General features: G+C 32.9%; 1 protein-coding gene across 6 annotated transcripts in view; it reads left to right on the top strand.

Annotated features, from left to right (window-relative positions):
* The window catches only part of USP34 (ubiquitin specific peptidase 34), a 228,810-nt gene that overhangs the window by 188,473 nt on the left and 29,148 nt on the right, over positions 1-11,189 (top strand). For all 6 annotated transcript variants that reach the window (XR_002122789.1, XM_019632979.1, XM_019632906.1 and 3 more), the window contains 10 exons: positions 782-862; positions 2,414-2,499; positions 2,887-3,055; positions 3,168-3,242; positions 4,429-4,580; positions 8,225-8,273; positions 8,358-8,462; positions 8,538-8,582; positions 9,793-9,897; positions 11,004-11,151. Coding sequence is in view for 5 of the 6 variants with exons in the window: in XM_019632979.1 (XP_019488524.1) it covers positions 782-862; positions 2,414-2,499; positions 2,887-3,055; positions 3,168-3,242; positions 4,429-4,580; positions 8,225-8,273; positions 8,358-8,462; positions 8,538-8,582; positions 9,793-9,897; positions 11,004-11,151 (1,015 nt within the window). In the remaining variant the exon portion in view is untranslated. The remainder of the gene's footprint in view (positions 1-781; positions 863-2,413; positions 2,500-2,886; positions 3,056-3,167; positions 3,243-4,428; positions 4,581-8,224; positions 8,274-8,357; positions 8,463-8,537; positions 8,583-9,792; positions 9,898-11,003; positions 11,152-11,189) is intronic.

Genomic DNA, 11,189 nt, shown 5'->3' with positions numbered 1-11,189 from the left:
TCCCTCCTTCCTTCCTTCCTCTCTTTTCCACTTCATCATTTGTTCTGCAGGATTTTCCACATGCTGGCATTGACTGATTGCATCCTCCTGGTGTTATTTAATGTTTCTCTATTCCCTTTCCACATCTCATGATTTTTTTAAGCTGTTTCATAGATCCAAAAAGTTTATTAGTTCATAATTTGTTTTTGTTTCTTTATAAATTTTTTACTTTAGTTTTTTTCACTAAGGATTTGCCTCTGGAACTCTATCAAGGAGTTAAAATTCTCTTCAGTTGTTAGTAATTGAGTTTATGCATAAATAGGCAGTACAATTCAATAGTGTAGTTAAGTATGTAATTAATAGATATCTTGAAATCAATGGAAAATTGTTCTTAGCTTAGATAAAGATGCATGTGTTTGGTTATTGAGAGAGCATAACTTGTTTTTAAATATAAAATTAATCATACTCAGATCATATTATTAATAGGAACAAAAGATGCTCCAGTATGACATTTATGAGGACTAAAAGGAAAAGGGTATTCCATTTTATTGTGATAAGGACTGCAGGTTGCCATCATGTGTAAATGGCATCTGTGGTGTAAATGGCATCCATGGAATTCTATAAGATGATCTTGATTATGACTTGAGGCATTTTAGATTTTGGACTTTCTAAAAATTGAGGAATCTCTTGTGGTAAGAACTTAAAATATTGGAACATTGACTGGGAGTTAAATCCCTATGTGATTTTTATCTCATTTAGCAAGTATTGGTTGAATGTTAAAATAGCACTATTTTTTTTACAGTGGTTTTTGGACCGCATGGCTGATGATGACTGGTGGCCAATGCAGATACTAATTAAGTGCCCTAACCAAATTGTGAGACAGGTGAGAAAAAATTTATTTGAAAACGTGGCTTTCAAATTAATTATTCTAAATTTGTCTGTGAATATAACTTAACCCAGCTTTTTAAAGTAGTTTGAAAAGATTGACCTCGTATCATAAAAGTCATTTTATTATTGTTTTCACCAATCTCTTTTAGCACATCAACCAACATGCCAATCAAGTGATTTAAATCCTTCAGATTTCCTGGTTATAGGAAGATAGCTATAAACCTGTTCTCTCAGATTCTATTCTGGCTGCTTTATGAGTTGTACTGATTCTTTTTCAGATCCTTAGATATTCTAACCATGATAGGGTTCTGAAATAGCCTTGAAAGTTAAATGCATTGTATATACAGGTTCTGAACTGTCACATGAATATTTGTTTTCTTAATTAGAAAATTTAGACAAGGAAAATGTAACTATTACTTTATTTTCATTTTAGACCCAAAATCAAAAACTTGATCTGAAATATGCCACTTTCCAATTCTTATTGAGATAGAATTCTTATACCATAAAATTCACCAAAACCTTTCAAAGTGTAAAATTTAGTGATTTTTTTAAAGTATATTCTCAAATTTGTGCAGCCATCATCTGTCTAATTTTATAACACCCCAAAAGAAGCTCCATACTTATTAGCAGTCACTCCCCATTTTATCCTGTCTGTTCTCTCCAACCCCTGGCAACCACTAATCTGCTTCCGTTTCTATGGATTTGCCTATTCTGACCGTTTCATATAAATGGAATCATATAGTATGTGGTCATCTGTGACTGGCTTCTTTGACCTAACAGTGTTTTCAAGATTTATCCATGTTGTATCATGTATTTGTACTTTATTTCTTTTTGTTGACAAATAATTTTCCATTAAATGGATATTCCAAATTTTGTTTATTCATTCAACAATTGATGAACATTTGTGTACAAATATTTGTGTGGACATATGTGTTCAGTTTTTTTTTTATACATACCTAGGAGTGGAATTCTTAGATCATATTTTCACTTTATGTTTAACATTTTTGGGGAACTACCAAACTGTTTTTCATAGTTTCTGTACCAGTATATATTTCCATTAGGAATCTATGAAGGTTCTGGTTTCGCTACATCTTCTTCAACATTTGTTATAGTGTCTTTTTTATTTTAGCCACCCTAATGGGTATGAAGAAGTAGTGTCTCATTGTGGTTTTGGTTTGCATTTCCCTAATAATTAATGATCTCGAACAACTTTCATGTGCTTATTGGGCATTTCTGTATCTTATTTAGAGGCTCTCCTCTAGTTAAGAGGGTTTTGTGAAGCTTTGTTTTTGGTAATCTCAATTACTGAAACTTACTGTTTGTTGTTTTTTTTCCTTATTATAAAACTGAATATTGTTTTTTAAGCTAACTTTGCCTTACATCTTCAGTCTGTAGTTGAGATGCCAGGAATACTTTAGAATGTCAAAGCATAATCTGGGCAAAATGTAAATAGATGGCAGAGAATTTTGAATCTTGTTAATTTTTCAGTATCTTTGCTACCTGATGTGAATTGGCCCATTGGCTTATTATATCTTTTCATTTATAGATGTTTCAGCGTTTGTGTATCCATGTGATTCAGAGACTTAGACCTGTGCACGCTCACCTCTATCTGCAACCAGGAATGGAAGATGGGTAAGAAGTGCCTTCTGAACATTTATTTTTAAACTTTTTGATGATCTGCTTACAAAGTATTTTTAAATATCCACACTGAAATATTCAGGTTCTTCTGTTTAAAAATAATCTGTAATAATACACATCAAGAAGGGAAAGCTTTTTGTTTTATTTTTAATTAAGTACATCTTCAAAATCCTCTACAAATAACTCTGACTTCATCTTTTTGTTTGGATTGAGTTAGCCAGACATAATAATTGGAATCCGACTACTTATATTATTGTAATTGGTATTTATTATTACAAAGATAAAAGAGATAAATTCAGGTTTTAAAAAATATTTCTCCTCCCAGAATTTCTGTCCCAAGACTTCATACTTTCTCTAAGATATATTAAATTGTATTTTCAGGTCCGATGATATGGATGCCTCAGTAGAAGATATTGGTGGTCGTTCATGTGTCACTCGATTTGTGAGAACTCTGTTACTAATTATGGAACATGGTGTAAAACCTCACAGTAAACATCTTACAGAGTATTTTGCCTTCCTTTACGAATTTGCCAAAATGGGTGAAGAAGAGGTGAGCCTATATCTTGTTTACTTCTGGGATTATGTACCTATTTTCAGTATTTAAAACTTAATTGGTTTTATATTTTATTTATATATTTTTAAATCAATATTTTTATTTTTAGAGCCAGTTTTTGCTTTCATTGCAAGCCATATCTACAATGGTACATTTTTACATGGGAACCAAAGGGCCTGAAAATGTAAGTACAATTCTGTCTCATGTCAGGAATTTAGAGGCCATGTTTGCAAGTTTGTGTCATGGAAAGTCATTAGATATCGGAGTCCTTTAAAAGTCCCTTCTGGCCCTGATATTATATAATTTTAAGGGTCAAAGTATGGTTCATATTTTTAATGGATATAGCAAGAGAAGAAAGTCAAGTAATAAATTTCACTGGTAAGACCCTGGAACAAAGCAAATAAATTTAGGCAAAATGGTGACCACCTACTTTGGCATTCTATCATTATCATATTGTTTTGGTGACCATTTTTGTTGGCCATGTTTTTTAAGCCCTTTGCTATTAAGTTTGCCAGAGTGTTCCAAAAATTCAAGTAGCTGGTCTATTCATAATTAAAACATTACATGAATTTTGTGTTGTCTGTAATGACCACATTGGATTAAATGCTGTATTTGCCCTATCTTATTTAATCCTTTTTGCAAACCTAAAAGGTAAGTACTTTTGTTATCTCCATTTTATAGATGAGGAACTTGAGTCACAAAGATGTTAACTTGTTTTAGATCACAGTGAGTTGGGTTTTCATCTTTGGTCAGACTCCTGACCTAACCTATTAACCATTATGTTGTAATGCTACTCAGAATATGAATGGTTACTATCTAATTCTAGACTGTATGGCTGCTTGTTTAGATGGCTTTTTTTTTTTTCTTTGTTAGATCATAAAATCTTTTCAGTCTCTTGGATTACAAAGCCCAAATGAATATCTCTTTGAAATACCTACTATTTGGATTATCTGAAAACTACAAATGAGGATTTTTTAATTTGTGTAACTGGCAGTTTTATTAAATATGAAATACTGTTTTATCATACTCACATAAATTTTGATCCTGATTTATCTTCCAAGGGACTTCCCTATAAGAAAAAAAAATTATTAAAGGATTTATCCCTTTAGGTACAGTAAATAGTCCCAGTATTGAGAATCATTGCTCTTTACAGTTCTGCCTATTAGGTCTAAAATTGTCCTGAATGTGGTTTAGACTTTTAAAGTTAGGGTTTTAAACTTTTTTCAACTTTTAAAGTTGAGTGGTTGTTTTTCATTATACATACTCCTGCCACCATCTACCCTATCGTTACATAAAACAATCAAGTTATATGCTCTCAAGATATTGTTAAAACTAATATTGCATTAAAATTTGATTTTGTTCTTCTTTAGCCTCAAGTTGAAGTGTTGTCAGAGGAAGAAGGGGAAGAAGAAGAGGAGGAAGAAGATATCCTTTCTCTGGCAGAAGAAAAATACAGGCCAGCTGCCCTTGAAAAAATGATAGCTTTAGTTGCTCTTTTGGTTGAACAGTCTCGCTCAGAAAGGTGAAATGTTTCAACATTCAAAATGCTTAAAGCATGTTGGCTTTTATTCTTTTTTACATAATTGTTTCACCACTGTTAACTTGGTAGCTTTTGTTATTTAATTCTTTTTAAATAATAACACCACTATTTATCAAGCCTTGTAGCATTAGTATTTCAATTTTTGTACCAAACTCTTAACTTTGCCTGAGTCATGTTAGAAATATACATTGGAGAAATTATACAGTAAAATATCTAGCAAAATTATATGTGCATTCATCCTTTAACCTAGCAACCCCATTCCTAAGAATCTGTCCCCAAAATATAGAAAGATATATGTGCATTCTACCTATTGAAGCAGTGTTTGTAATAGCAAAAGACTGGCAATGTCCACCAAAGGACTAGTTGAAACACAGGGCATCCGCTCAACAGTACTCTATAGCCGCAGAAAGAGGGAGTATGGAATATATCTCTACTACCTTGGAGAAATCTTTAGGATAAATATATTATTACTAAGTGAAAAAACAAGGTAGGGAAAAGTGTATATAGTGTGCTACTTTTTAAGAAAGGGGAGGTTATGAGAACGAGAGAGAGAAAGGGGGAGAGAGAGAGGGAGAGAGCGAGAGAGAGAGAGAGAGAGAGAGAGAGAGAGAGAGTGAGAGAGTGTGTGTGTGTGTGTCCGTCCGTGTCCCCATCCGTCTCCAACCGTCCGTCCTCATTATTCATTGATCTCCTACTTGCTAATTCACCTACTTGCTAAAATTTATTTGTAATCCCAAAATCAGTACTCAGGGAGCTTTTATAGTGATTCATGGACTGCGGAATGTACATGTGCAGAGTGGCAAAAAAATTGAGTTGCATATTATACACTTTCCCAGCGGAGGTCAAACGTGACACTCTGCCTTCCCACTTCAGTTCTCATATTGTAAACAAATGTCCTTTTCACGGTATATGCTACATTTTTCACAGTTATGCTTTTTGGTGGTGATTTGGCTGTTTAAAATGGCCACCGAGCATAGTGCTCAGTGCCGTCTAGTGTTCCAAAGCTCAAGAGCGCCATAGTGTGCCTTAGGAAAAAAATACGCACTTTGGATAAGCTTCATTCAACTATGAGCTATAGTGCTGTTTGCTATGAGCTCAACGCTAATGAATCAACAATATGTATTAAATAAGGTATCATTAAACAGAAACATATAAAACAAAGTAACATCGATCGGTTGACAAAAATGTGACTAAAGGCTCACAGGAAACTAACCCTGTATTTCACTTACAAACAGTGATTGAATATTCACATATTTGGTGTTTGTAGCACTTTATAGAACATAAGTATTTCTTAAAATTGAAGACTAAATAAAAAAAAATAATAATTTCCTGTGGTTGGGGGAGGGAAAACAGACTGGAGGGGAAAGGAATGAAAGCTTGACTTCTTAGAATATACATTATTTTCTTTTTTAGATTTAACTTTGGTATCATGTAAATGTTTCATATAATTATAAATAATTAATAAAATGCAATCCATAAAAATCAAAAGCAGACTGAAATAAATGAACCTAACTATATATTGAGCTGGCGTCATATCCACTAGAGAGGAATTAATTAAAGTAACTTTAGAACACATTAACTGTAAATTGCTAGTAGGATGGACCTGGAGGACAAAAAGAATTGTAAAATTATCTTAAACTATTGTTAGCTAGTATAATTGGAATTATTATTCTGAAACTCTTGACATTAAAGAATAAAGCATATAAGTTAATGTTATTAGAAACCAAGATTTTCAGCAAAAGAAAAAAATACAAATATAAAATAGGGTTTTTATATAACTTATTTAAAACTGAATTTGGAAATATCAATAGAATTCATGGTGTATTTTTGTCTTGAGCAAACAAAAGTATGTAACTTCCATTTTCTGAGAAGACCTAGAAATCCTGTCCAACTCAATCAGTGAGTACCCCTGGCATTTAGGTTATAGTCTCTAGATACCATTTCCTACTGAAAAACATCAAGGGCCCTTTGAAATATGGCCAATTCCAGTTTTGGGGCAAGAAATGAATGGGAAGTTGGGAATGTTTTGTCATTTCGTAAAGCAGAGGCTATCAAAGCCTACTGAGGTCATGTTAAAGGGACTCAAGAGCCAACTTGAAGTTTCTACTGGTCATTGATTGGGCAAACCTAAGCATCAATAATAATAGTAATAACTATAAGTAGACTAAAACACATGACAGATGTTTAAATGATACCTGAAAACAAAATTTTTAAAAAATGATTGACAACCTTTGGAGTATATTAGGAAACCAAATCATAATTTTGGAAGCATATTAATAGAGGAACAATATTAAGCATTTACCTTTACCTGCAAGAGTTATACCTCGTGGCAACCAAATGGTAAGTGAGAGGAAGTTCGTCGTGAAAGGTATTTGAGCTGATAAATGAGCAAGTAATCTGAATTAGAATATCAGTATTTTTCACCCCCAGTGAAATAACGTATCTAAGAAATGATCATCATTGACTGGAAACGTTACAAAAAGAAGACAAATTTTCATTGTGTGCCTCCTAATGAAATCCATACCACCACCTTATAAAGTATTCTTGATTAAAAAGTCAAACTTGGATTTGATCAAGTCTTTAGATCTAAATACCAGTTTACAGGAAATATGGGGACAGAGGAACATGTTAAAACAGCACCACAAGGGTACATACATCAGCAAATGGAAATGTGGGAAATTCTACAGGAGAAACCACTTGCTTTCTTCAACAGATAAATTGCAAGATGAAAATAAAATTGGAGGAGAAACCAATAGTCTAAAAGAGCTTTAAAAGACATTTTAGCCAAGTGCAGCAGAGGACTTTATTTGAATCCTGATTTAAACAAATTCGAAAATTGCTTTAGAAACTTGAGGAAATTGTACACTGGATATGTATGATAATAAGGAATTGTTGATTTATTTTAAGTGTGAATAATGGTATTATGGTTATGTTTTTGAAATTTGTTAGAGATTTATGGATTAAATGATAAAATATCCTCAGTTGCTTCAGAGTAGTCCATATTGAGTGAGTAGGAAGTGCAAGTGAAACAAGACTGGCCATGAGTTGGTAATTTGAAGCTGCTGAACTATTGGATACTTAACACTATTCTATTTTTGTACTAAAATTTTCTGTAATGAGTTTTAAAAGAAAAATGCAGTGATTTTGAACTGGAAAGTGAAACTCTTGAGTATTTCTTGTTAAATTCATTTTGCTTTGAAGGTTCTCATGTCAAGAAAAGCTTTCTAAATTAGACCTATCATAGCGTTTAAAAAGAAATATACAGTGATTTTAAACTGGGAAGTGAAACTCTTGAGTATTTCTTGTTAAGTTCATTTTGTTTTTATGGTTCTCATGTCAAAAACCTTTCTAAATTAAACCTTTCCTGGTGTTATACCAAATTATTGAATTAATTAAAGGGAACTAAAGTAGATATGAGCTTCCATATACCAATCCTGGAATCTTGTAAAATTATCTAAACTATGTTTAAAAGCAAGCAAGTCCTAGCTAGCAGAAAGTTCAAAAATCATTTTCTGATTTGGTATAGTTGTAATTGAATCGACAATTTTGATGAGTGTCATGATACAAATAGCTATAAAGTAGTACAGAGGGAAGAAAAACTTATTTCCACTAATGTTTTCTTTCAGGCATTTGACATTATCTCAGACTGACATGGCAGCATTGACAGGAGGAAAGGTAATACCTTCTCTAAATTAGACCATTTGATGATCACGAAAATAACATAGCGGTTCTTAAATAAGCAACTTTTGCTTTTAACAGGGATTTCCCTTCTTGTTTCAACATATTCGTGATGGCATCAATATAAGACAAACTTGTAATCTGATTTTCAGCCTGTGTCGATATAATAATCGACTTGCAGAACATGTAAGTGCTGAGAAAGTCTTAAAGCTTTTTGTTAATTTTGAAAAGAATATTCTGAAATTCTTCTTTCTGTTTTAGATTGTATCTATGCTTTTCACATCAATAGCAAAATTGACTCCTGAGGTATGTAGATATTTGTTAATTCATGTTTTTAAAACTACTGCCAGGGATTTGTAATAGATATGTAGGATACTGGGGGGAAATGGGGCTGCGGATTGGGGGAGGGGGGTTGTCACTTCGTGGGGTAAAAAGTATAACTATTGCACTCTGTTGTACAGCTGAAACTAATTCTAAGAAATGTGTATTTCATAATAAAAAATAATAAAAATAAAATCAAAACTTTATATTACAAATGATGTTTATATATATGCTTGTAAATACAACACGCAGTGCATATATTGATATATATTCAGACAGCCTTAAGAGGCTTCATATTTGTAACTTGTAACTCAAACTCATATCAGAACTATTTTAGTCAGCTTTCTCTGTGTCAGACATAGTAGGGGAACTTTGTGTTGATAATTTATGTATAATTTTAAGTCATAAATACATTTGATGTTATTATGAAAAAACAACAACAAAAAAAACTACTGCCAGCATTGATGACAGTGCTTTCAAATAAACCTTTGTAATTGACCTTGAAAAAAATTTATTGCGGTTCCCCTGTAACATGACAGCCTAATTTTAAGTATGTAACTTGAGTAAACTGAGTTAGATTTTCATATTTTATCACAAATGTAATTTTCGCAATAAAATATAAATTTACGTATATTAATAAGTTCAACATATTAGTGACACTTGGATACTAAGCTTTGAAGTTGTTTGGTTTTAAGTTTATATCATAATTGTGCCCAAGAAAAAATAAACTAACCCCAGAGCATTGCGTAGATGGGAAGTATACGAAAATGGAACACAATATCTTACAAAAATATTTTTGTAAAATGGAAATTTACAGCTACTTTGATAATACATGTTAAATATTAATACAAATTATACCTTAGAGATCAAAGGTTGCTACAGAAAACTTTTAATCTAAAATTTTCTATAAACATGATTGTCTCATAAACAATTGATTTTTTGATTGATTGATTGTTTTCCAAATTGACATGACATCCAGAGAAATACATGTCTTCTGTTACATGTGGCTCCCATGCAATTGATTTTGTATCCCCAGCTGATCCTGCTGCTTTTATGATAGTTCAAATTCATATGCGGGAGTACTAATACAGCAGATTTAAATGTGATATATAACAAAAGTTGTATGTGTTTCTTTTCTGCTGAAAGAGATGGGTTCAAATAGCTCTAAATACAGAGTCTTGTATGCCTTTTACAGGCAGCCAATCCTTTCTTTAAATTGTTGACTATGCTAATGGAGTTTGCTGGTGGACCTCCAGGAATGCCTCCCTTTGCATCTTACATTCTGCAGAGGATATGGGAGGTAAGTCTTGCAGCAGATGTTTCAGTATTTATTTTTCTGAGGATTTTATTTGTCTAGTACAGTTACTACCATTTTAAGTGCCAGTTTCTTCTTACTTGGGTAACCCAAAATAGATTTAGTAAGTTACAGGAAAGAAGGGACACTTTAGTCAGAAGGTCTGAGGGGAAAAAGAGTTCTTAGCTAGTCTCCCAGATGTTTAAAGACTTTTCTCCTAGAGTCACTAACAGCCTTCAGCCAATATGAGGTTCTCATTCCCCTAACCTCAAAAAAAGATAGTTATAGAAGCCCTAGAAATACAAACCAAGTGTTTTCAGTATTTGACAAAATGGTAGAGGAAGCACCAGCCACTTTCTTTCTTTCAGAGTTACTACTGAGGTCACAAAATTTTTCCTTAGTGAGTGTTGGAAAAGCCCGCTTTCCACACCAGGGGTCAGCAAACTTTTTCTCTTAACTGGCCAGTTAGGAAATATTTTAGGCTTTGTGGGCTATACTGTCTCTGTTGGAACCACTCAACTGCTGTTTCAGCATAAAACAGCCATGGACAATACATAAATGAGTGGGTATGGTTGTATTCTATTAAAAACTTAACAAAATCAGGCAAACCAAAGAATTTGACCTGCAAGCCATAGTTTTTCAAGCTCTATTCTAGACTCCTAAGATTCCATTTTCCCATGAAAACAGTTTCCCAGCAGTGCGGTAAGCTAGTTTTCGCTCTCATTTATGTAGTAACAGATTGGACAAACAATAAGAAAAGCAAAGATGAGAAACTATAGAGAATTAAAAACACTTATGAATAAATTTACAAACTTAACAAGACCTAAAAGTCATTGGCTTCTCTCTTATTGGTCCTATGTTAGAGGCCTTGGTTATTTTGATTTTATTTTGTAAATTAATGAGAAATTATCCTGAACATTTCCTGTTAATTAGAAAAAAAAATGAGTAGCTTTAAAAATGGGGAAAAACATGGTTGAAACTTTTGTTAGGCTCTGGTTTTTCCAAAAACTATTTTGGATTTAAGTGTTTAATGGCATTATACCAAAAGTAAGTAAAAAAGTAACTGCTCATTCAGTTGGCCTTATATTCTGTTCTTGTCATTTTACTTGTAGGTAATTGAATACAATCCTTCTCAGTGTCTGGATTGGTTGGCAGTGCAGACACCACGAAATAAACTGGCACACAGCTGGGTCCTACAGAATATGGAAAACTGGGTCGAGCGGTTTCTTTTGGCTCACAATTATCCTAGAGTCAGGACTTGTAAGTCAAATACTCAACAAACCATTTGTTGTTGTTCC

The sequence above is a fragment of the Hipposideros armiger genome, unplaced genomic scaffold, assembly GCF_001890085.2.
Source record: "Hipposideros armiger isolate ML-2016 unplaced genomic scaffold, ASM189008v1 scaffold_2, whole genome shotgun sequence".
NCBI lineage: Eukaryota > Metazoa > Chordata > Mammalia > Chiroptera > Hipposideridae > Hipposideros > Hipposideros armiger.
The sequence above is the reverse complement of the archived record's forward strand: the minus strand, read 5'-3'. Positions and strand labels throughout refer to the sequence as shown.